The sequence below is a fragment of the Phialemonium atrogriseum genome, assembly GCF_030411735.1.
Source record: "Phialemonium atrogriseum strain 8032-3 unplaced genomic scaffold QBC33scaffold_10, whole genome shotgun sequence".
NCBI lineage: Eukaryota > Fungi > Ascomycota > Sordariomycetes > Cephalothecales > Cephalothecaceae > Phialemonium > Phialemonium atrogriseum.
In genome coordinates this window covers 604,279-627,418 of record NW_026848147.1, presented here as the reverse complement: position 1 = coordinate 627,418, position 23,140 = coordinate 604,279, and the positions used below count along the sequence as shown (strand labels likewise).

At 55.8% G+C, this 23,140-nt stretch overlaps 8 protein-coding genes across 8 annotated transcripts; 4 read left to right on the top strand and 4 right to left on the bottom strand.

The window, feature by feature from the left end:
• Positions 1-726: 726 nt before the first annotated feature.
• On the bottom strand, positions 727-3,596 carry QBC33DRAFT_46058 (fungal-specific transcription factor domain-containing protein). Its single transcript, XM_060424999.1, has 8 exons — positions 3,108-3,596; positions 2,571-3,032; positions 2,226-2,515; positions 1,791-2,138; positions 1,504-1,733; positions 1,210-1,411; positions 943-1,143; positions 727-839 (listed from the first exon to the last, which is right to left on the bottom strand). The coding sequence occupies exons 1-7, from the start codon at positions 3,529-3,531 to the stop codon at positions 955-957; spliced, it is 2,145 nt and encodes a 714-aa protein (XP_060284373.1). The 5' UTR covers positions 3,532-3,596; the 3' UTR covers positions 727-839; positions 943-954.
• Positions 3,597-3,743: 147 nt separating this feature from the next.
• Positions 3,744-5,168, top strand: QBC33DRAFT_536393 (uncharacterized protein). The gene is made up of 3 exons (XM_060427708.1): positions 3,744-4,235; positions 4,308-4,670; positions 4,724-5,168. The coding sequence occupies exons 1-3, from the start codon at positions 3,895-3,897 to the stop codon at positions 4,902-4,904; spliced, it is 885 nt and encodes a 294-aa protein (XP_060284372.1). The 5' UTR covers positions 3,744-3,894; the 3' UTR covers positions 4,905-5,168.
• A 176-nt stretch (positions 5,169-5,344) lies between these two features.
• QBC33DRAFT_470833 (Metallo-dependent phosphatase-like protein) lies at positions 5,345-6,927 on the top strand. Its single transcript, XM_060425184.1, has one exon. The coding sequence runs from the start codon at positions 5,578-5,580 to the stop codon at positions 6,487-6,489; it is 912 nt and encodes a 303-aa protein (XP_060284371.1). The 5' UTR covers positions 5,345-5,577; the 3' UTR covers positions 6,490-6,927.
• A 265-nt stretch (positions 6,928-7,192) lies between these two features.
• QBC33DRAFT_577796 (pectate lyase superfamily protein-domain-containing protein) lies at positions 7,193-12,761 on the bottom strand (the record flags this gene model as incomplete). Its single annotated transcript, XM_060431012.1, has 16 exons — positions 7,193-7,892; positions 7,956-8,854; positions 8,886-8,907; positions 8,941-9,510; positions 9,552-9,713; positions 9,750-9,857; positions 9,925-10,102; positions 10,181-10,322; positions 10,360-10,962; positions 11,036-11,183; positions 11,250-11,316; positions 11,452-11,533; positions 11,597-11,650; positions 11,750-11,845; positions 11,913-12,197; positions 12,354-12,761. The coding sequence occupies 16 exons, from the start codon at positions 12,759-12,761 to the stop codon at positions 7,193-7,195; spliced, it is 4,524 nt and encodes a 1,507-aa protein (XP_060284370.1).
• A 119-nt stretch (positions 12,762-12,880) lies between these two features.
• On the top strand, positions 12,881-14,444 carry QBC33DRAFT_45994 (uncharacterized protein). The gene has a single exon (XM_060424954.1). The coding sequence runs from the start codon at positions 13,001-13,003 to the stop codon at positions 14,009-14,011; it is 1,011 nt and encodes a 336-aa protein (XP_060284369.1). The 5' UTR covers positions 12,881-13,000; the 3' UTR covers positions 14,012-14,444.
• A 231-nt stretch (positions 14,445-14,675) lies between these two features.
• On the top strand, positions 14,676-15,707 carry QBC33DRAFT_514434 (uncharacterized protein; the record flags this gene model as incomplete). The annotated part of the gene is made up of 2 exons (XM_060426044.1): positions 14,676-14,812; positions 14,954-15,707. 2 exons carry the CDS (start codon positions 14,676-14,678, stop codon positions 15,705-15,707), a joined length of 891 nt encoding a protein of 296 aa, XP_060284368.1.
• A 154-nt stretch (positions 15,708-15,861) lies between these two features.
• Positions 15,862-16,975, bottom strand: QBC33DRAFT_536380 (transmembrane protein 6/97). Its single transcript, XM_060427707.1, has 2 exons — positions 16,670-16,975; positions 15,862-16,536 (listed from the first exon to the last, which is right to left on the bottom strand). Exons 1-2 carry the CDS (start codon positions 16,749-16,751, stop codon positions 16,127-16,129), a joined length of 492 nt encoding a protein of 163 aa, XP_060284367.1. The 5' UTR covers positions 16,752-16,975; the 3' UTR covers positions 15,862-16,126.
• A 13-nt stretch (positions 16,976-16,988) lies between these two features.
• QBC33DRAFT_536378 (uncharacterized protein) lies at positions 16,989-22,542 on the bottom strand. Its single transcript, XM_060427706.1, has 5 exons — positions 22,114-22,542; positions 19,951-22,055; positions 18,423-19,879; positions 17,602-18,362; positions 16,989-17,540 (listed from the first exon to the last, which is right to left on the bottom strand). Exons 1-5 carry the CDS (start codon positions 22,525-22,527, stop codon positions 17,232-17,234), a joined length of 5,046 nt encoding a protein of 1,681 aa, XP_060284366.1. The 5' UTR covers positions 22,528-22,542; the 3' UTR covers positions 16,989-17,231.
• Positions 22,543-23,140: the final 598 nt, after the last annotated feature.

The following is a 23,140-nucleotide window of genomic DNA, read 5'->3' as shown; positions in this document are numbered from 1 at the left end:
TGTTGCTGTAAATAACATGGACAACGCCGAAAAGCCTACGCCTCGGCCAGGCATCAAGATGGACACCAAAAGTGAGTTGGGCCCTCTCAATGAGCGACAGTGAGGATATATTTGTCGACCCTGCCCGTTGACGCTTACCCATCCAAGTTCCCAGCACACTCTGCTCACTTCCGACCCTCAGCTCAACTGCCACCTCGGACTCAACTCAACCCATCGCGGCTCTCCAATGGCAGACGGCGACCCCATGACCGCCAAACTTGCTGAATTGCCATGCCGTAGTCAAGGAGCGACCACACTGCCTCAGGACAGCAACCGCCCCGGCCCAGACCTCGATCTCAACCCCACCCCCAACACTGCGGCCCTACCATATAGCATCAGGCGCTGGCTTTGCAAGGATACTTCGCATTTGTCCCCGCCCACCTCCCCGGTACTGCTGCCATCCCCCAATCTGGACTGTATTAGTCTCTCCCGCAAATCCGCCGCCGGACCAGACACGTCGCAGATGACATGCCAGGCAAATGACCATGCTGTTTCTCTGACGCCGGACGAAACGGCTCTGCAGTTGTCGGGTATCGGCGCCTCGTTTCCGAAGACAATGTAAGTACTTGGGCCGTCCGTCCCCTCTCACGGCCAGCAATCTTTTTTAAAAACACTGAGTTTTGGCTCATGCGTAGCAAAGGCCAGCACCCGCCGGAGTTATCGATAACTTGTAAACTGGCTGCCTAGACAATGACTGTGGCACTGAGAGGCATGGCTGAAGAAACCGACTGGGCCAGCTTAGATGCTGGCTAGAACATCTCGGCAAACAAAAGGGGGCGGGCATTGTTTCTATATTGTTTCTAGTTTCGCAGGGTCATTTGTTCGTCTAGATTAGTGTGTCGGTACGATACATGTTTTGAACAAAGCAGGACTATAGATGGGATATGGAATTGGCATACTTACCATAAAGAGCGTTCAAGAGAGGTTCATCCTTCCCTCTTTCTCCATCAAGACCGCCACGAGATCTTCCCACCACGCATGGCGGTCAGCAACACGGCCGTCCTCGTCCATCAGGTCTCCAAAAGTCGGCTCGGGGAAGCCAAAGTCCCGAGTGTCCATCCACTCCCAGACACTCTGCATCGCCCTCCAGGCGGGTGGCACGTTCTTCCAACTTCGAATTAGCGGGACAGGAATCTTACGAGGCTGAGATATATTAGGTACAGCACTTACACCTCGGGCATCCGGGCAGATTGGTAGAAACCAATTCCTCACAACGTCACGATGGTGAGGCTTGTAGGCAACAATCCCGGCTACGAATACAGAATACAACGGCGTTTGGGCAGTGAAGAGGTTTCCGGATGTGGGTTGTCGGGTGATACAAGACAGCAGCTGGTCCAGGACACGCTGCACTAAGGGGTGCGATCTCGTCCGGCTGAAAGTCATCAGCGCAATGTACATGTACGGTAGGTACATACAGTACATAATTACAATCCAAGGTTAAGGAGTCTTCTGCTAACTACTAACCGGAAAACGCGGCATTGAAGATATATCTGCGCCGCGGCGACATAAGAACCTGCAATGAGGTCTGTCACTTCCGCGGCAGTGGTGACCTTGCCGTCTTCGTTCAGCGTGCATGCCGCCAGCATTGCTTCCAGGGTAGGGTATCCCTTGGAGAGTAGCGATGACTGGGGGAAGCTCTGGAGGAGCTTCTCGATCTGCCCAGCAACAAGGAGACTTGCCACGGCAGTAGGATTCTGTTTTGTTAGTTAGGGTCGAAGAAAGACATGTTGACGGTCCAGCCCCGTTATCACCTTGAGGAGAGTGCCAGCCAGAAACGTAATCTTGGCGATGAAATGGGTCAACTTGGGCGACAGTCCAGCCATGCCGACAATGGTGCGTTGTTCCTGGTCCTGTCCATTCATGAGCCACGAGAAGGAGCACTCGGTCGTTTCCAAGTTAAGGGGACAGACGCAGTCGCTCATGACGATGTAGTAGCAGAACAGGTGGGCGATCTGCGTCCGTGCAGTGGTGCATTGCACGTTGATGGGCTTGGAATAGCGATAACCCGGGTTGGTTCTGCTCATGATGAACTCGGCCTTCTTCGACGCACGATACCATTTCGGGGAGGGTTCACGGCTTGCGATTTCCCAGTTGACGACCTGAACATTTGTTAGCAATAATTAGTTCCCCCTCCAAAAAACCTACACAGTCAGATTAGGTGCATTTCGGAGAGGAGACTGCTATACTTCGTTGTGAGCTAGTAAGGTGAGAGCCGCCAAGACGGCAACTTCATGACCAGGCTTGTAGGTATCAGGCTTGTTCAACTCCTCGGTAAGGAGCACCATGGATTTCTTGTGATTGAAACCTGCACGCTGGAGGAGAGTTGGGGTTTGGACGAAATCCAAGACATAAGTTGCGGCCAAGGACAAGATGCAACACTTGACCAGATCGTTTTCGGCAGCGATTGGGGCGATCTCGGTCTTGTAAGTATTGTCGCCTTCGATGACCGTCCTTCCAGGTACAATGGCCCGTAGAACTGCAATGCTTCGTCAGCGGTGGATGATAAGAGGCCATGACTTCGCGATACGAACAGAAGGCAAATAGCGCGCGATCAGTGTGCCCACGGAGACAAACATGACCAAAGTTAGGAGGTAAAGGGGGTACATGGCTGCTGTTTCTCAAGACCAAGACACGTGGGTCGACTGATGTTGTTTTATGCTGACTGGCACTGGCAGCGTGGTCTACCGCAGCGGGCAACAGAGGAGGTGGACCAGAGAAAGACTCGGAGTACTTTCTCTTGTTGTTGCTGAATTTGAACTTGAGAAAGCCATTGACGGACCCTGAAGGCAGGGGTGGCGGACGAGTAGTAGTAGCAGGCTTACGGAGCACGGGATGCGTGACCTCAAGCTCATCGGGTTCGAGGAATGGATTCGGGGACTGCAAATCAACGGGATTGCGATCCACTGATGGGATGAAGGGTAGAAAGTGGGGAAAGATATCCTTCACCCACGGCGAGAGGTCAGACTGCGCTGTTTCCGCGTCGCTTGAACTACCTGTGGGGCGTGCGTGTGTGTGTGTAAGTCGAGGGGGAATGGTTGTTGGACGGAAGGCAGGTTGGGTGGACTGACTTTGGTGCCGAGGGCCGATCCGCTGAACGGCGCTGGGCAGTGCCTCGAAAAAGGCATGAGTTGGGTCGAATACATCGTCTTCGACATCGTGCACGTCGTTCAAGCTGGGCTCGATCGGTATATCGCGTGATCTCGGAGCGGTAACCCGCGGTACTGTGTCGGCGATGTGTCCGAGTCGCCGCCGCTTGGCGCTAGGCTCCATGCTTGATGCCACTTCAATGTAAGCACCACCTCGTCGCAGACCATTGGAAGGAAATGGTGGAAACCGGAAGTCGACGGGGAGGTGGAGCGAGAGGGATGTGGAACGAGAGGGATGTGGGACGAGGGGGAGCGGGGACGAAGGGGAGCGGGGACGAAGGGGAGCGGGGACGAAGGAAGAGCAACACGGCTCCCCGAGATGCACACTGCCTCGATGTCCCCCCATGTGGCACAACAGGAAACGGCAGGTTGCAGCAGCCTCGCTTTCACGATTGGTTGGCAGCGGTGATGCGTCCACTGTCCACCGCGCGGGATGCATCTATCAGTTTCCAATCTAGCCAATCAACCTTGCCGCCCAACTGCAGCTCTTGGGCAGCGCTAAGCCTTCGGAGGACAGAAAAGGAGGAGGGAGGAAAGAGGGGAGAGAACACGGGGCGAGTCCTGCTTCCATGTTATTGTCGTGGACCAATCATGGTGCACACCAGATGGGAGTAACAAGGAAGGAGGAGAGATGAAATACCAACACAAGCCCATCGGCAAGGGAGGAACAGAGGTGTTCCCTTAGAGAGAGCCGCAACGGTACGAAACGATGGGGCATGCAACCAGCAGGAAGGACTTTTTCGCCACCCCCCTATTCGACAGCGTTGTTGCCGAGGGAGGGCGGAATTCGCTAATCGCGGAGCACTTCGCAAAAGAGCTTCCGGGCATCGTTGCGTCGCGCCGGCCACCACGGACCGCAACTGGGACCTGTCTGCTGGCCGACGTGGGCGAGGATATCCTCGGCCTCTTGCATATAACATGCCGTCTCGCAGAGAGGGTCGTCGGCGGAGACCTCGTCAGCAGAGTCGTCGAGAACCAGCTGGATTATCTGGTGCACGGCGACAATGGGAAGCTGACCAGATACTTGGATGACAAGCATACCACTCTGAAGTGAGTCGCGCCGGTCTCCGTTCTACATAAACTTCAGGTCCCAAGGTTGATGGCGATCCTGGGATTCTGCAGGGCCATTGTGACAAGCTTAGAAGATGTGACGAGGAGCTGTGAACAAGCGTGGGATGAGAGTCCCCTTCATCCCAGCCTCCACTGCCAAGAGACGGGGCAGAACGAAGTTCACCCTGGATACGGGGTCCCCGCTTCGTCCATGCCGACTGCACCTTCGTCACAACTCTCAGGTATCGTAGACGGCGACTCGATGGACACCGATTCCGCCGGGCTCGATGGCCCTGATGGGGCGCGAAAGGAGCTGGAAGAGCACCTAAGGTCGCGGGGCTCTGGGACCTACACTTGTACCTTTGGCATGAGTTGCAAGAAAGGCGGTGTCGAGGACGGCAAGCTGAGAGTATTCAAGCGAAATAGCGAATTCAGGTAAGTTAGTTTCTGCGTCTCGCTCAATGGGACTACACTTACAAACACGGCAGAATGCACATGGAACGGCATGACAAACCATACACATGCGATCTACCTGGATGTCCCAACGGGAACAAGGGGTTCAGTAGACTGGATCTTCTACAAAGGCATAAGAAGAACGTTCGACATAAAACCAACGTGCCTTGGTCCAACGAGACAATTCAAAAGTACCAAGCAAAGTCTTCTTATTAATATCAGTTGCTGGAGTAGACAATGCTCTTGTATAGACATTAGACTTCAACCATTCTCAGCACTTCTCCTTTCAATCTCTGTATGCAGGAACTTTCTTGCAGGTTGCAGAATTCGGATTCTTAAAATCGTCTTAATGTGCCCCCCTAAGCAGAGAGAATGTTGCTTTATATAATTAGTTAGCAATAGGCAACAATTACATGCCCTATTAGGGTAGTTGGCTTAATCATATTAGTCGAGGTTAGCTTAGCGATAAGAACAATAGAGACAAAAATGAAATTAAAATGTGATTTACATGTAGGCAACTTGACTAGGTAGAATAGGAATTGGCTTACAAGCCTCAAGGTAGTTAGTTGCCTAATGCATCTCTAGAAAGCCTAAGGCTATAAGTTACCAAGCATTAAATGAATAGAGACTAATTACGCAAATTTATGTGATGTGAGGATAGATTTGTCCCTTGTGCTAAGCACCGATATCCGTGCTGGTATACCTAGGCAGCACGTTTCCAATGAGAAAATCCAAAGGTAAATCAATAACGTGGTCGAGTCGTGGTGGATATGGCTTTTTAAGTCAAGGAAGCTCGTAATGAATAGCTGTCAGTTTAGCAGCCCGTCCAGGTATAGCCGCACGTACCAGCGCCTCTTCCTCGATCCCCAACTTCCCAAAACCCACCATCATGATGTTCGGGCAGCGATCCACGGCCCTCGACGCGCTTCTACACAGGCCACGCCCAAGCGCCTTGCAACAGTTCCTGCGCGCGCCGTGCAGCTTCCTCGCGCGCAAGATCTACACGCACCGGCGCCCCATCCCAGCAGCGCCACCCGCCAACGCCATCTCCGTCGTCTGCATCTCGGACACGCACAACAGCCAACCCCACCTCCCCGACGGCGACGTCCTGATCCACGCCGGCGACCTGACGCAATCGGGCTCGCCGGAAGAACTGCACGCCGCGCTGGCCTGGCTCGCCGCCCAGCCGCACCCGCACAAGATCGTCGTCGCGGGCAACCACGACCTGCTGCTCGACCCGCAGCGCGACTTCGACGGCGGCCAGGCGGCGGCCCGCGCGCTGCTTGACTGGGGCGACGTCGTCTACCTGCGCGACTCGGCGGCCACCGTGGTGTGCGCCAACGGGCGGCGGCTGCGCGTCTACGGCAGCCCCAGGTCGGCGCGGCACGGCAACTGGGCGTTCCAGTATCCGCGGGAGGAGGATGTCTGGGCCGGCGTGGTGCCGGGGGGCGTCGATGTGCTTGTTACGCATGGCCCGCCGCGCGCCCACCTCGATTCGCTGGGCCTTGGGTGCCGCCACCTCCTGCGCGAGCTGTGGAGGGTTCAGCCCGCGTTGCACGTGTTTGGGCATGTTCATGAGGGATATGGCCGGGAGTGGCTGCTCTTTGACGGGTTGCAGGATGCGTATGAGCGGACTATCATCGCCGGCGGTGGCGTGTGGAATCTCGCGCGGGTTTTGCACGAGTTTGTTCGCGGGCTGTTCTGGCCTGCTACGGAGGCGAGGTGTCTGCTGGTGAATCCTTCAATGGTCGGCGGGCTGCGCGACGACGAACGGAGAAGGCCGATCAAGGTCGACATTTGAATGGAGTCACTTGATTACGCGATTCTGAAATGACGAGAACTAGGAGAGCGCCATTTTCTGGCCGGGGTCCCGCAGAGAGTGCGTTCCGAGCGTGGCCCCTGACCAGCCCAGCTAGGTTCATTCTCCAGAACAACATCTCGGCTCTGCAACTTATCCTCCCCATCCAGGCCTGTGAGGATTACAAGGCTACCACGGGGCAAGCCGCGCTTAATGAGCCACGGCACTCGGGAAATACAACGCAGTGGGGGCTGGGGCGGGATATTCGCAAAGCCTTGTGATGAGTTGGATGGATCTGTCTCTCTAAAGCGGGAGTTTGACAAGATGTAAATGATTAGTGTACCGAGTATTGAACCCCTTAACTATGCCAGATAGCCTTGCCCTTTGCAGGCCTTTGCGAACAATCCCTTTATGCTTTGTTAGTAAAGAGCAACAATTACTGTCTAAAACTACGCCAGCTTCATCTCTTCATCTCTGACTAGTCCGGCTCCAGGCCTGGATGATGATCTCAACCGGTACTGAAGACTGGTTAAGTGAAAAGGGGGGATGACTGAACCGATAACAGCTCCAGTAACCACCCCAGGATGAAGTATACGCCACGTCTATCCAGCCCCCATGGGTGGCTCTACAATATATATATCAACATTATCAAAGGATTTAAGATTCCAAGCGGTCAGACCCGAGCACAAATATTATATCTACTCTATCACGACCAAAGATATACACTCAATCTATTTGGACCTCCACACTTCTGCGCCGGGTCCTCGCTACAGACCATACTGCAATCCTCCTCGATCGCAACGACACTGGACTCGTCAAGAGCGTCGCCGCACCAACACTCGCTCGAGTACTCCAAGCCAAACATGACAAACCCACCATTGATGCAATAGCTCGAACACGCCTCGACCGACATCCCCCCACCATCCGAAACAGACCCGCCGTCCAAGGCACGAACCCCCTCCCCCTCGGTCCAACACCCCCAGTACGCATACCCCGTCACGGCCGGCACGTCATCCGGCACCGTGACGGCAGGCGCATCGCCCGACCGCCCGTAGACGTCCAGCCTGCCGCCGCCGCCGCCGCACGTCTGCGCCGGGTCGCCCGGGCAGGCCAGGCTGCACTGCGACGCGAAGGTGGGCATCGAGCCCGGGCCGAGGGCGAGGCCGCAGTAGCACTCGCCGCCGTACTCGACGCCGAAGAGCGGGAAGTCGCTGCAGAAGGCGTCGCAGAACTCGACCGTCATGAGTTCGAAGTCCGAGGTCGTGGCGCCCGGGAGGGCGCGCGAGTTGCGCGCCTCGGTGTAGCACCCGTGGTGGACTGGGGCTCCGGGGGTCGTGGGCGTGCTGGTGGGGTCTGGGATGGTTGGGCTGGTTGGGGTGTCGGTCGGGTCGCTTGAGGGTGTTGCGCTGGATGACGTGTCTGTGGGCGTGGCGTCGGGTCCGCCAATGGTGATTGTTGTCGTCGGCGACGGGTCGGGAATATCGATGTCGTTCCAGGTGGATGCTGGGAGCGCGCAGTACGTCAGGCCGGGGACGATGTTGCTGTTGCAGGTCAAGGGGTCGGTGCCGAGCGAAGGGTTGACCATCATCAGGATGTCGATTGTCGTCGGGTCCGCCACGGCGATGGCGGCGCAAATATCGTCCCCGATCGCCGTGTAAAAAACACCACACTTCCACGTGCTACCCGGCGCGAGGACCGCGTCCTCGGGCAGAACCGCGATCTTTCTACTGTACCCAGCGGTGGCGGGCGGTGTGGTTGTCGACCCGTCACCCCCTGTGATTTCGTGCTGCCCATTCTGCGGCGACAGGCAGATGACATGGCCATACGTGCTGTCGCTAGCCGTTACCAGGTCACTGCACTCCCAGTCCACCCAGGGATTGAACTTGCGCACATCCCCGAACCTTGTCCCACCGCTCAGGCGATTCTGTTCAATCGTGAAGCAGATGTCGTCCGGTTGTATGGTGTAGGTCTTGGCGCAGCCCAGGGGTAAGCATAGTGTTGTCTCCGCCGGGATAAAATTGCAGCTCGCAACAAGGAGATTGTTGGCCATCTGCAATGCGGCAGAGGAGAGTGACAGGGCCAGGGCAATCGAATCACAGGTCTCTCCTGCAGCGGTGGTATATGTCTGGCCCGAGACGCAGAACGACGAGGTGTCGGGGAGGGGTACGAGCGACGCCGGGATGGTTGTGTTGGCGGTCTTCCCGCACCGTGTGTTGATGTACTCCAGCCGAGGCTTAAAGAAGCTGCCATACTGGGAGTATGCAGTCCGTTGCATCATGGCGTTTCTCTCGGTGTAGTAAAACGAGCAGATCTCGGCAGTGGGCATGTCCGAGATTTTTTTCAACCTCTGTGAAGTCTGCAATGACGTCTGCGTGTGCCATCCCATCATTAGTTGAGACACATTCGTTGCCAATGCCCGGTCTGGAGGGGTTGGGGGGGGAGGGGAGGACGAACTTACCATTGCAATATCGCTCCGTTTGTGGGTCCTTTAGACAGGTCTCGTCGAAACCAGTCCGCATGCGACCGCCTAGCAACGTGGGAGCAATGCCGTCGTCGAGGGTGAAGCCATCGCAGGATTCCTGGACGTTGTCGAACCAGCGTTCTAGACTTTCGCCACATCCGCTGTCACAAACGGTGTCGGTATAAGTGGTGTTCGGCAGAGACCCGTGGTAGCCGAGGCGGAGCAAGGTACGGACGTAGTCGTCGCACTCAAGAACCTCAGTCAGAGCCGTCCGGCAGGTATCGGGATATCTCTGCTTCATCATCTCAACCAAGTCGTCCAACGTGTACACCTGGAAGCCCGGGAATTTGCGTTTCCCGCTGCTCTGGTTTGCCCCCTGAAGCCAGGCGAGAATCGAAGACAAGAAGCCATTCACATTGTCACAGGCCCAGGTCGGAGTTGCGCCTAAAGGTGAGACCATTTCCATGATGGCCTTGGTGCACAGGTTGTATATCCACAAGTCGTGGCTCTGCACGACCTCAAAGCCACGTTGCTGGCAGCTGTCTGTGGCTAGACAGTCCTGGCTGTAGTCGGTAAACCAACTGTAGAGTCCGCTACCAAGGACGTATAGATAGTCGACGAGTCAATGATACGGACGGCCCACGAGAAGGCACAGCCCACGCCAACGCAGTTGTTGAATAGTGGGTCGTTCGGGAAGAGGCCAGTGGTGAAGGGGTGAGGGGCGGTCGGGACTGGCTGGAAGTAAGGTGATTCTGTTTTGATCATGCTCATCAAGATATTTTTCGCCCGCGAGATCTGGTACTAGTACAGGACGCAGTGCTCAACCGAGGTACCCCACAGCCATGCCAAGTCGCTCTCAATGAGAAGGCCACGGCCAGCGTAGACGTCGATTTGGTCTTGTGTCACTTTACTAAATAACCGAGTCAGCCAGCTTGCTAGTAAACCGAGTGAACGATCGGGGCAGGATGAACACTTACTCCATATCGTGATCAGCAGTCCAAATCCAGATATTTTCCAAGTATGCGGTGGAGGATGGTGTAAGATGCATGAGCAGCGAGGCAGCTTTGCAGTTTTGGTTGACACTCCCTGTTTTCTTGGGGCATTGTTCCTTCTGCAGACCCGAACCAACGGCACCTCCAACGCGTATATGGGAATCTGGCATCGATGTCAGTCGCCTTTCAAGGAAATAAGCAAGGAGATGCAAGGAAGGGAAGAAAGAGAATGGATATTTACCCCACATCCCCGCCGAGCCAGTTGAGGACTGGCGAACGTTCCATTCGACGAGAACCGCCCCAGCAGTGCTGCCAGCAGTGGCCGACACTGTAAACATCATGTCTTGAATCTCGATTATTCCAATGTCGCCACGCTTTCCCACCTGAACAGCCACACGGGGGTTCATCTCGTCGCCAAACTTCCCTCCCACTGGCCATGATCTGGGACCACGCTTGGCCGATGATACGGGACCCCACCGGGACTCGCAGCGTATCGGAGATGATATACACGCCAAAGGGAAAGTAGACGATAGACGAGGTGTTTGCCGCTCCGTCCAGAATGGCGTTCAGAGCAGCCGTGTCGTCGGTAACACCATCCCCTTTCGCGCCAAGAGCCTTCACATCCATGACCTTGCTAGCCAGAACATTGTGAGATTTCGGCCGGCGTCTGGTGAACAGGTTCGGGTTCATGTTCGTGTAAGCAGACCCAAGGAGTGACTGTTGGCGCGTCATGGCTGGGATATTGGCGCCATTGACAAACACGCCAGCACCCGTTGCATCGCTGATCTGGCCAAACCCCCAGCTGTCAATGAGAACCTGCGTCCCACCCGGGATCAATGTCGTGCCCTTGAAGCTGTCTTTTACTGCCGTCTGGACGTTGAAAAAGCCGACGTTCTGAAGCAAGAACGATGTTGAGTTTTCTGCCGCCAGGGAGGTGACAATTCCGTTTGGGGTATTGGCAATGATGGCGTCAACTAAAAGCAGGGATCCCACTCCCTGCCCGGTGCTACCCGCGCCGCCCGCCTACGGAAAGGAGGGGTGAGTTGTAGTTCTGGATGAGGGAGAATGAATCTCCAAGGGGGCCAAGAGTACGTACGCCACCAACTATCATCAGTCCTGTGCCGCAGCTCTCAATAATGTAGTCCTGCATGGTCCATGCCCAATCCCAGTGGATTTGGACCGCTGTTTCGCAATTGACGAAAACAAGATGGCTTGTTGTGAACTGCTGATTGCCCATATACGCTCTATCAACTTTGTGTTAGCCATGTTTTTCGATGATTATCTATTTCTCAGACAACGGAGGCACCTACCCAAAGTTTCCTCCGACAAAGGTCAGATCTGCAAGCATGCCGCCAGAGCCATTCTCCATGTAGATCCCTGAACTCGAGTCAACTCAACACCAGATGACCGGGGACTTTAATAGACGGTGAGTGTATGTACATACCCTGGAAAGTTTCCGTGTTAGCCATCAATTTGGTTCCGCCGCCAAGGGATTGGGATTGAGAGAATCACATACCTGCTGAGTATTTCCAGAAACATCTGAGTTGTACTTCATGTAAAACTCGATATTTTCAAGAGAGGTTCCTTGTGCTACCTTCACGTAGAACAAACAATCAGCGGAAACTCCCCAGAAACCGGGCCAGCCAGAATTGCTTACCTGCCAGTGAATGCCGCAAATGTAGGCATATGGATCGGTATTTCTCACGTCGATCTTGAAGTTCCGGACACTTCTGAGGAAGTTGTTGGTGTTGACATACCTGAATTCGTAATTTGTCAGCCCACGATCTCGGCAAGATGGCAATCAAGGTACTTTCCATTCCTCGGTGTCGCTGACGTAGACATCGCTGGCAATGAGACTTCCGCCTGTAAAACTCGTCGCCCCTAGGATTGTGGGAAGATCAAGTGGCTTGAGAGAGCCGGGTCAGATGGAGTTCCATGGACAGACAACATAGTAAACACGAAGGGAAACTTACATCTCCAAGAAGCTGAGTGTTGTAATACTGGACGATCGGCGTGCTCACAAGATACGTCCCCGGGGGGAAATAGACTACTGCAGGATACACTGTACTGGATCCGCAGTTCGGCCCGAATCGCCCACCCTCGGAGATGGCCGCATTGATGGCGGCCGTATCATCATGGACACCATTCCCCACCGCGCCGTAGTCCTTGACATTTCTCCAAACCTTGTATCCCGCAGGGGCAAACGGACTGGCGCCACGATGAGGCATATCCACCATCCAGTAACCGGACTCACGCTTCTGGAAATCAGATGCATTCGCCACCACGTCGGGAAGGGCCCAGCCATGGAGACGGCCCCCGGACGAAGGGGTTTGGGGGCGTTTGTGTCATTCAGCTTGTGTCCGTACTTGTTGCGAATGCTGGCGGCCACCTGCTCATGGTCACCCGTCGGCGACTGGGGGGGTCGACTCAGCAACGAGTCTCATCGCCTCGACCAGTTCCAGTGGTATGGAATAGCCTGACGAAGATGTTGTTGAGTTTGAACCCAGCTTCGACGACTGCCTTCTCGGCAGGGTCGAGTTAGTTGCACCATAGTCCAGCGGAGGGGCAGGCCGGGGTTCCCGAGGTCGGGGAGCAAACTCATCCTTGTTGAACTTGGGATTCTCAAAGCGAGCTTTGTTCCGAGCCCTCAGCTCGACCAGAGCCGTATTCACCAGATCCTCGGCACTGGATGTTGTGTTCCTCGCTCGCGCGTGGTGGAGTTTATGGTGTGCATCATGGCTCGCACCGCTCCCGGCCAAGACCGAAAGTGTAAGGCAAAAGAAGAGGATCAGGCGAGTGATCTGTGGGCTCATCGTGGCCATGATGAGGTGACTGGGTATTCAGTGGGTGATGCAGATGCAATCTGCAGCGCACAGAGCTAAACCCCTGCCCACGGAGCAAACTCTACCTACTGTGGTACTGCCCGCTGCGGAAAGCGCACTGCCCAGCGCTTGCAGGGACTAGGTCGGCTTGTTACGCAACTATAAATCTCGCTCTACCTTCCCACCCCACCTCGCCTCGCCTCACCTCACCTACTCGCTCCGAGAGGCCAGTAACAACCATGTTATCCGAGAGCGCCACTGCCTCTGTCCCCTTCGGGCCCATCCCCGAAGAGGTAGCGAACCCCAGCTACCCCTCCGACCCTGCGCGTCAGTCTTTCGAGCGATCACGTCCTGCTCGGCGGGATCTCCAGTATCTACAGACCATGCGGCACAACAGCTACGCTTCCAACGTCTGGGGCTTTACCATATACCGCGCCGTCTTCGGCCCCGGCTCCGACGAGCGGTTTGCCGCGGGGCTAGCCCGCCTAGAGGCCTGGGTGCGCTTCAGTGTCCGGCAGTCGCGCTACAACCTTGCGAGCGAGCGGGCTTGGAAGAGGGTGCCGCAGTACATGCCGCAGCCGGGAGACCGTGACGGGACCGATGACCTAGCCGAGAGATTGTGGAATGAGGTCGTGGAGGACTACCCGGACAAGCTCGCCGTTCGCTCTGCCCCCGAGGGAGAAGAAGGGAGCGAGGATTTCAGTCCCGTGGGTCGCGCTTTCGTCGCGTGGGTCAAAGGTCTCAACGTCGACACTTCGGGCCTCAACGTGCGCTACGACCACTGCCTGGTCCTTGACGATGCTGCGCTGCGTTCTCTTGAGGATCTGCCTGCTGAATTGCCAGAGATTAGGCCAAGACCCACGACTTACCCCGAGAGGTCCCAGTTCAATAGATTCCTGAGGAATGCTTGGGTGTGGCTATTGGACCGGGAAGAGATGGAGTACCGCGATCCAGACTCGCAGCGCGTGAAGCCGCTGAAGAAAGAGGACCAGCCGGACGCGCCGCCTTGGATTCGCATCCGGCTCAGCTTGCTAGACGACCTTTGGTTTCGCAGACCGCAGGGACAGACGCCAAGTCCCTGGTCCTGCTGCATCGAAGAGGATCGAGATAAGTGGGATCGCGTGTTCTGGTGGAATTCGTCAGCGTCGACCCTCAACCAAGGGAGGAGGGGAGCTCGTGAGGACGCGGCCCGCAAGGCAGCGGCAGGATCCCCATGGAATCCAGAACGGGACGGCCCCAGCTACTTTTAACACACGAGGCTTTTGGGATCCTATCTACTAGCTAGGTAGGTAAGGGAGGGGGCAGATGGTTTCAAAGTTAAGGCTGTTGTCGGTTCCTGCCATAGACCCCGTAGCAACTTAGAAACTATTGTTGGACAATTATCTTAAGAGCTGTCGGCGATACTATTTACAAGTGGTTGCTATTGGTTGTTGTTGTTGTGTAATTCTTGCTGTTGCTGCTATTGCTGCCATTGTTGTGGCCGCTGTCGCTGCTGTTGCGGCCACTGCTGTTGCTGTCGCTCAGGGGGTTGTAATTACTGCATAGTAGAAAGGATGTGCAGATTGGCAACTATGCAGTAATAGGGTGAATATATGTCGAGAGCCGGAGCCCTCGACGAATAGCCTTCAATGCATCTACTTTGGAGTTCCCGATCTTTTTGTGACTGGGGAACAGCGGGTGGGACGTGAGTTCTGGGTACCTAGTGAGCTCAGTTGTTGAAATCTGTGTATACCCCTGTGGCCTCGCGGATCACGTGGGGCAAATGGAGGAATCGAAAAACGGCCAACTCACGGATTTCAAAGGTCAGGCCCCAAACGAAACGTCGAAACCACCACGCCATGACCAGGCTCGGCCCATAATCAATTGGCATATGCCAGAATCGCTGCGTGGAGAACATAAAGCGGAAACCGAAAGATGCGTCGTGCAGCGCAATTTCTGGCCGCGGTCGCCCTGCTTGCCACCAGCGTCCGCGGCGCAGAAAGCAATAGCATCGCTCGACCCTCATACTTCTTTGGGGCACCCATCCCGATCGAGTGTATGAACCGGAGCTCGTACGTTCTCCCCTACCGGATATTTGCTTTGGCATGACGAGTCATGGGGCATACATGGCCGGCATACCTCGGTTTCCTCCCGATTCCGACCTCCTTGGCCGCAGCAGAAACAGCAGAGCTAACATACTCCCCCAATCGCAGAGAGACAGGCGAGCACATCGAGAACTCAGCGCACGAGATCCAATGGGTCCCCTTCCCGGTGTGTAACGAGACAGGCAAGCCGCTCGAGTTCCACTACGGCATCGAGACGGAGCTGAACTGCACGATCCCCATGGTCAGCGACCCCTTCTTCCACCTGCTCGAGTTCTACGTCCACAGCGACGCGCCTCTCTCGTGCCGGCTCGCCGCCCGCCCTCCCCCATCGGACGCCGGCGCCAAGCCCGAGCCCGCGGAGCACGTGCCCCTCGTGTTCGCCCTCTCCGGCACCCTCCAGCTCAGCCACATGCACGTCAGCACCCACCTCAACGTGCTGCTGCACAGCGTGCCCAAGCACCACATCCACCCGCACGACAGCGGCGTCATCGACAGTGCCGTTGCGTATAGCACGTCGCCGCTGCAGTCCGCCGGCGGCGTCTTCGCCGCCCGGACCGTCAGGCTGGCCATCGGCGACCCGCTGCCGTTGAGCTTCAGCGTGCGGTGGTTCCCGACCCCTGCGCTGCCGAAGACGGAGGGGCGCGTCGAGTGGGCGGGTATGGGGGGCCATATTTATGCGAGTACTGTGTTCTACAGCCTTGTGTCGTTCATGGCGGGGATGCTTATGGCTGGGGCGTACTTCTTTGGGGTCGTGCTGCCGAGGAGGTTGAGGGGGAGGGCGCTGGGGGGCGCGACGCCGTTGGCGTATGGGTTGAATGGCGTGGGGAATGGGTGGGGATACCAGAAGAGGGCTCTCGACTGAGGGTGGCTGGGTAGGGGGGTTGGTGTTGTGGCTCCGCAGAAGGCAGCGCGGGCTTGATGACTTTACGATCAACCGCTCGCGGGCTTCTTGTACATATTTTCTCGGGGCTCCGACGAGGTAAATTGGGGTGTCGGGACTGGGTCTCGAGCTTGCACATGGATGGCATGACATTTTGGGGGCTTCTTGGGCAGCGGAGTTATCAATACAGCTTGTAAAAACACCATCCCCAAACCGGAGTTGTTGGGCAATTATTAACCCCCTTGCGTTACCGCATACACTGGACTCTACTGTGTCTTCTTCACCGCATTACCCGCCGCGTCAGGATTCACCCGTCTCAGTAACCTGAAGTACATGTCCACAAACATGAGCGCAGCTAAGACCATTCTCGTCAGAGAGCCATTTCCCAAGGGTTCAGGGGTCTACTTACGAATGGCGAACCACGGGCCATAAATCTGGAAGATAAAAACGCGCTTCAGCCCCGCGGGATACACGACGTCGTCCCACCACAAGACGTCGTTCAGACACACGAGCGTGGTGAGGGCCGTCTCGAGCGCGTAGACGAGGTACAGCAGCTCGTCGGCGCCCGTGGTGCCGGCGCGGCGGCGGCGGCCGAGGCGGTGCACGGCGTAGGCGGCGGCGGGCAGCTGGAAGAGCATCTCGATGCGCGTGAACAGCGGGATCCAGCTGTCGCGCCCGAGCGCCGGCGTCCACTGCACGATCGGGTCGTTGTACGTCGCCACGTAGAAGGTGCGGATGCGCTGGAGGAGGTGTAGGGGGCTGCCGGGCGGCTCGTAGAGGTGCTTGGGGTAGAAGGGCACCGCGTCGACGACTGGACGGGGCCGGGGAGGGGGTTGGTTAATGGCGGGTTGGTGATGAGAGAGGGGAAGGAGATGCCGGCGTCCAGAGCCGCTTCATTATGGCGGGTCGATAGGAGGCTGATGGAACGCGGAATCACGACTTACAGATGATGACCAGGACTTGAAGCGAGAACCAGGCGAGCCAGATATAGTCCTTCCAGTTGTTCTTGTTCTTTGACGAAGCCATGGTGCACGAGAGTTGGGCTGGAGCACAAATATAAGCGACGGCCGAAGCAAGACGCTGCAACAGAAACAACCGGTATCAAATCGATCTTACGTGCGTCTTGATGTATGTACGCTGTTGTTGGATCAAGAATTGACGGCTGGAAAAGCCGGACCCAAGAAATTGACCCATGCAAGGCGGGCCGCAGCGTTAGCGCGCCCCTCGGTCAGTATCAAGGGTCCTCCGCCATATAAATAGATAAGGAGGTCTTGCTGGGATCAATCGATATCCCTTTCACACGACTGGGTCTCTTGCATTCATAATGTAAATCGACATGTGGCGAAAGGCGAACAACATGTCCTAGCTCTTTTTACAAACGCCGCCCCAGAGGTCTAAGTCTAGGTCTATCGCCATGCTTATTTCCATGCCATCTACAAGCCATGGGCCCTTCCTCATGACCGGTTTCCAATCTCATGAGATATGCGACGTTCAAGGAAGCTAAAATCACCCGTGCACATCACGAGCAAACACGGCCTCGTCGTCAGCCGGCCCGGCACCCTTCCGAGATGCGCTCACTGCCCCGAGGTAATCGATCGGGTTCCTGCAGAGCGGGCACGTATTCTGGCTGCTGACCTGGAACCACTTGTACAGGCAGGTGCGGTGGAAGATGTTCTTGCACGTGTTGCACTTCTTGTCCGGCATCTTCTTGTCTGTCGAGATGATGGAGTAGCAGATGGCGCACTCGGTCTGGCCCTTGAGGGCGCCGACGACGTTCCGGCGGAACGCGATGATCCCGTCGATGATGTTGCCGTTCTGCGGTGCCACGGTTGTCAGTACTTGGGCGGGTCTGATGGCTCATAAACGAAGTACTTACGGAGAAGGTGATCACTCCTTGGGTCACCAGCAGCCAGCTCTGCCACTTCTTCTCGCTGACGGCGACCCGGTTAAGGCCGGCTACGGTGACCGGTTGGAGCGGATACGCATCCGGGACGCGAATCGCTATCGAGGCCTGGAGCTCGTCGACTTCGTACCCGACCGTCACCTCGTTGGCTCCCTTGCTAACCTTGACCAGCAGTTCCTTCTCGTCCTGCTCCGGAGGCTCCTGCTTGGAAGCCCAGTCCTTCACCTCTTCAAGGCTCTCGTAGATGACCAGGGGCGAGAAATGCTTGGTCATCCAGGCCTCGACGGCTATTATGGTCTGTTTGGACCGGCAGTCGCGGAACCAGGCCTTGAACAGGCCGGGCACGTATTTCAGCGTGAGGTAGAACAGGTGGATGAGCAGCCACTGCATGTTCCGCTCCTGCGCCTCCGCGTCCGCAACCTCGATGGTGTAGTTGCGGATATTATCGGTCGTGAACCCTTCCCGGTCTAGGTTCAGAGAAAGTGCCGCCGAATGACCAAGCACATCGAACATGAACTCCATCAATGGCCCCACCGAGTTGGATGCGCTCAGGTTGTTGGTGTAGTCAGCGCGAAGCTTGAAAGCAGCTTCTCGGTATGTATCGAATATGAGAAGCCATGTCAGGAGGTACGAGCGGACCGGCGTCGGGAAATGGACGAGAAGGTCATCGGGATAACTCTCCAACGTCGGGGGTTCTAACAGGAGAGAGAGAAGCTCGTCCGGAAGCTGCGCGTCTAAGGAAGAAAAAAAGGGTTAGCAATTTCCGGCATGGGCAGTCATGAGACGGCGCTTACCTCTCTTGTCCAAGAGGACGTCGACCGAGAGCTGTTGCTGGGCCGCCGGAAGAGCCCTATCCAGGAGACCAAACGCAGCAGTCTGGACTTCCCGAGACTCGGAAGCTATTAACCCATATAGGTTGGAAATATCCTTGACGTGCTCAAGTGGTATCTTCCCAATGCGTCTGCAGAGGAGCGCATCCACGATCTCGGACGGCTGATTGCCGACGTCTCGTGGAATGGTCAATAGCTCGATCAAAGCCGAGGATTTGCGCTCTGCATGGGTTGATAGTGCTTCATCCAGGTCGTCGTTGGCGCCGGCCATGGACTCCAGAGTTGCCGACAGCTTGAGCGATGCCTGAAGATACGGAAGTCGGGCTTCGAGCGGATCCTCGACGGCTTTGTCCCAGAGATGGATGCAGTACTCGATCGCCTGCTCCCAATACGGACCATATATCGATTCGAGGCTCGGGAAAAGCCGCTGCAAAGCTCTGCACGACTCTGCAGCAAGCCTGGCATCCATCTCGTCCGGCGTGTCGGTCCATGTCGTTATCTGCCTGACGGCGAAGACTTGCCTGCGGCTCTCGACCGGCAGCTCACCAACTTCGTAGACGGAGACGCAGGAATTGAGGAGCACTATAGCCAGGAGCGCCCTCTCCGACGTCGGAAAGGCACCCGTGATGTCACTAACGAGGCCGTTGCACAGCCTATTGACTGTCTTGGATGTAGCCAACGCCTCGCCGAAGCCCGTGAGAAAGGCAATGGCGCCAAAGACGGTGGATGGCGTCGCTTTCATCACGTCAAGCTTGATAAACCTTTGCTCTACGGCCGATGGGAGGCCATGGGCTTCCGTCATGGCCTGCAATAGATCGCTAAGAGCCTTGGCACTGTACAGCGCCATGGGACTTAGGTCCTTTGTTTGCTGAAGAGCAATCGCGATGAGATCGTCCACCAGGCTTTGTCCGCCCGTTGTTCCATCTCCCCAACCCTTCGCATCTGTGACGGTGGTCTGGAGGATCTTTCTTGCCGATGTAACGAAATCCTCCAGATCAGTTGCAGTGCGCTCGTCGGCGACGGTCCCCCAGAGCCTGCCGTCCTCCATAAGCGTCAACTGGTCAGATGCAACCTCAACAACGAGGTATAGCAAGAACAAAAGCTCAACCTTGAGCTCCTGCGGAAGTGAGGAGAGGTCGAATCCGGCACCAAATACTCTCGCCGTATACGCGGCCATGCGGGCTGGAATCGATAGGCCCTGCCGATCTCGTCTTGGCTTGTGCCCTCTTGGCGTAGGTATCTTCTTCGCTAAGAAGTAAGCTCCAGCCAGATTGCTGGTCACTGAGAGGGCGGGATTGGGTGGATCTTGCAGAAAGAGCGAGAGCTCTTCCATCCAGATATTCGTGTTCGGAAACAGCTGCTCGAGAGGCACGCATTTCGAGGCGAAGACAGAAGTTGCTTGCTCAACGAGGGTGTCAATGCTGAGCATCCGCACGTCAGTATTGGCTTTCCAAGGTAGAAAGGGGGAGGGGATGTGTCCGGTAAGACGTACCCTAGTGATGCGATCCCAGCATTGTCTAAGTTCTGCTGTATGATTCCGACCATCGGTGATTGTCCGTCAACCTGCTTATCGAGCAGGCTGCGTAGAGATATTGCTCTGTCTGCGATACTCTGAGACGATATCTCTGTCAATGCCAGCAACTTTGCGACAAGATCGACATGCAAGTCCGAGGTCTGAGATAGTAGAGATGGTGCCTTCTGCATGATGATTTCGAGGCCTCTGAAAACTGTCTCTTGGGGCTGTTGCGGGCTTCCTAGGAGCTGTACGATCCTGGAAGTCAACGCCCGGAGGTGGGAGTCCTTGATCACGCTGAATGTCAGGGCAACCTCGAAAAGATTCCAGGCTTCGACATCTCCCTTTGCACTTAGGAAACATCTGGTGATCAGGAACTTCTGGACGCCCTCATCCCTCTGTGCGAGTGGCTTTGCCGCCTCACTCGAGATGAGTGACGCCATTAGATTGTCGGATTCCAAAGAATCGGAGCATATCAAGAACTGTACGATCGCATTCCAGATGGCCTCGTACCGCTCTCGCTGCTCGGGGATAGCTCCAAGCAAGGTGACAGATTCGACCAGGAACGGTGCAGACGGTGATCCTAGTAGAGTTTTCAGCTCTTCCGGACGGGCAGGAAGGAATAGAGACGATAAAATATCGCCATTTCTGTCCCGGAACAGGTTCGGTGATTTCTTGAGTGCAGATTGAAGAATCAATGCTGCACCGAACGGTTTGAAGTTCCTCTTGACAAGAAGGTCGAGAGCCCCGTGGAGAACCTTGTCGGATGCCTCAAGGACAGTGGATTGGAGTGGGCTGGGAGTGTCTTCTGGTCCCTTCGTCGTCCCGTTGATATGCTCAAGAACCGCCCCTACCAAGGCAAACCATCGAGTGCCTTCGTCTGCTACGCCCTGTTGTGACTTTTGGAAGTCCTGGGATACCTCTGGCAAAGAATTCGCCATCCTGGATACAAGCGTTTCGCCCAATCTTTGCCACTCGTCTGCGGCGGATTGCCGTATGGATGCATCTGGATGAGATGCCAAACTGGTCCATCCTTGGCAAAGGATTCTTAATTGGCCCCCACCAGTCCATGATGACTTGTCCGCAGTCGGGAATAGGTATTGATCGGTGAGCGGATAAAAGTTGTCCTTGATAAACTCGGTACGAGAGTCCACAGGGGCCAATAGGCGCAGTAAATGCTGGAGAGTGCCGATATAACATGTCCACGAATAAGGCGCATGGGATCTGGGTTCTTCCCTGCTCGAAATACCAAGTCTCAGAGCCTTCATGAAACCTGTCGCCGCTTCAAAAGGGACATTATCCTGAGGGAGAACGGCGATTAACCGACTCAAGTCCTGCCAGAAAGCCCAAGAACCGCCCTGAGAGCCTTTCTCCACCAGCCGTTGCAGTCGAGGTAACGGCTGCTTCTTGGTACCCCAGACCTCCGGATGGCGCTTAGTGAGGTTGGTCAAGACTCGGACGAGATCCCCCGCAGAGCCTGTCTGCCTGGATTTGAGCGCCTCCGATGTCAAGGCCTTCCCAACCTTAGGGAGTTGCGAAGACAACAAGCCGGGGTAGTCCTGGAGGCACACTTGGGCAAGCTGGTAGACAGCTCTCCTAACAGAGGAATCTTCAGCGGTCACGCACGCCCAGGTTGCGTCCACTGCCAAGAATTGCTCGATTTGGTCCCGACTCTTCTCGATATCCACCTTCTGGAGCAGATTTATAATGAGAGACAGGCTGCCACCAATGACACGATAGTATTTTGCCTCGGCATCCTCCTTCGTCGTGGACCGCTCGTCACTCAGACTGTCTGGTGTCTCCCGGATCGCCTCGGACGCATAGTCGAGAATCTGGACGTGGCACTTGCGCCAGAACTGGATCGTTTTTTCATCTGTCTTCAAGAAGGAAGACAGGCCGTCGCTCGCAGCGCGAGAGACAACGCGGTCTCTGTCGAAAGTGCCGGCCAACCAAGCTCCAACAACCCTAGGGATATACTTCTCCATTCGCTTGCGGGCCGACTTCATCAATTCGAGCTGGAGAACATGTGACAGCTCGCGAACTCGGCGGGAATTGTCGATCGATGTGCGGGGGTACAATTGGACCTTGGAGGGGAGCTTAGCTAGTCGTTTCAGGGCCAAAAAGGTTGAGAATCGGGCATACCCATGCTTCCAGGACGGCTTCTTCTGGGCCACCATCTTGGTCGTACGGATGGGCCCGGGCATAAGAAACAAGGTCCTCGAGAGCTTTCGCTTTCGTGACGCTATCTTTCTTCAGCAAGTTCTTCAGCGACACGACCACGTTGGCATCGGAGATAGCTGAGAAGTCGGGCGGTTTGGAGACGTAGGAGAGGCTACTCGATAAAGTCGCGAAGCCTCCAAAGTTGGGGCGAGGGGAGCTGACGCCGAAGCCCTTCCCGCCAGCGGCACGCGCCTTCCCTTGCTTGCTCATGATGTGGTCGATCCCTCCCGATGTTGTCGCAAACATTCTCAAGCAGTAAAAGTAGCTTAGTAGACATATCCCATTGTTCCAAAATTGATGATAGCACGTGATGCGGGGCATCGGCGACACAGTCATTCGGCGAAAGGGTCTAGAAATGACGTAGTGGATGGCTTGGTATGTACCTAAGTACCGAAGATACGTTCGCCGGCCCGACCTAAAACCAATTGCCAAGAGCGCGGCTTAACATTAATCCTGGCCTTGCCATTGGCTGTAAGTATGAGGACGTCACACGATCTAAAGTACGTTTCCTTCTCGGCGAGATTTGGATTCCGCCACGCACTCACTGCGAAGTCCACAGTAGACACTCAGGTTGCCCAGACATGTGTTATCAACAAGCTCGAAGTCTAATAATGCAGTAAGTATGCGTACATAGAAATCAAGTGCCTATTGGGCTAAAGGCTTTCCATCGGCTCCGGGATTTCTCGGGGGCTTTTTAGGCTTATCCCAATTACCCCGCATGGAGATCAAGGCAGGGTGGCACGCCAGAGGCGCTGATAGGTTGGGAGCCAGCAAGGGTCCGCACCCCCATCCAACCCCAGGCCCCAACATCCCCACTCAATGGCCGTTGTGCTTGTCGTCAGGCACTCCCAATGAGGAACCTATCTCCTGCTCTGTCTCACCTGTCACTTGTTCTTTTCCTTCTCAACCATCCTGTGATCTGGTCTTACGGCTTCACATTATTCCACAT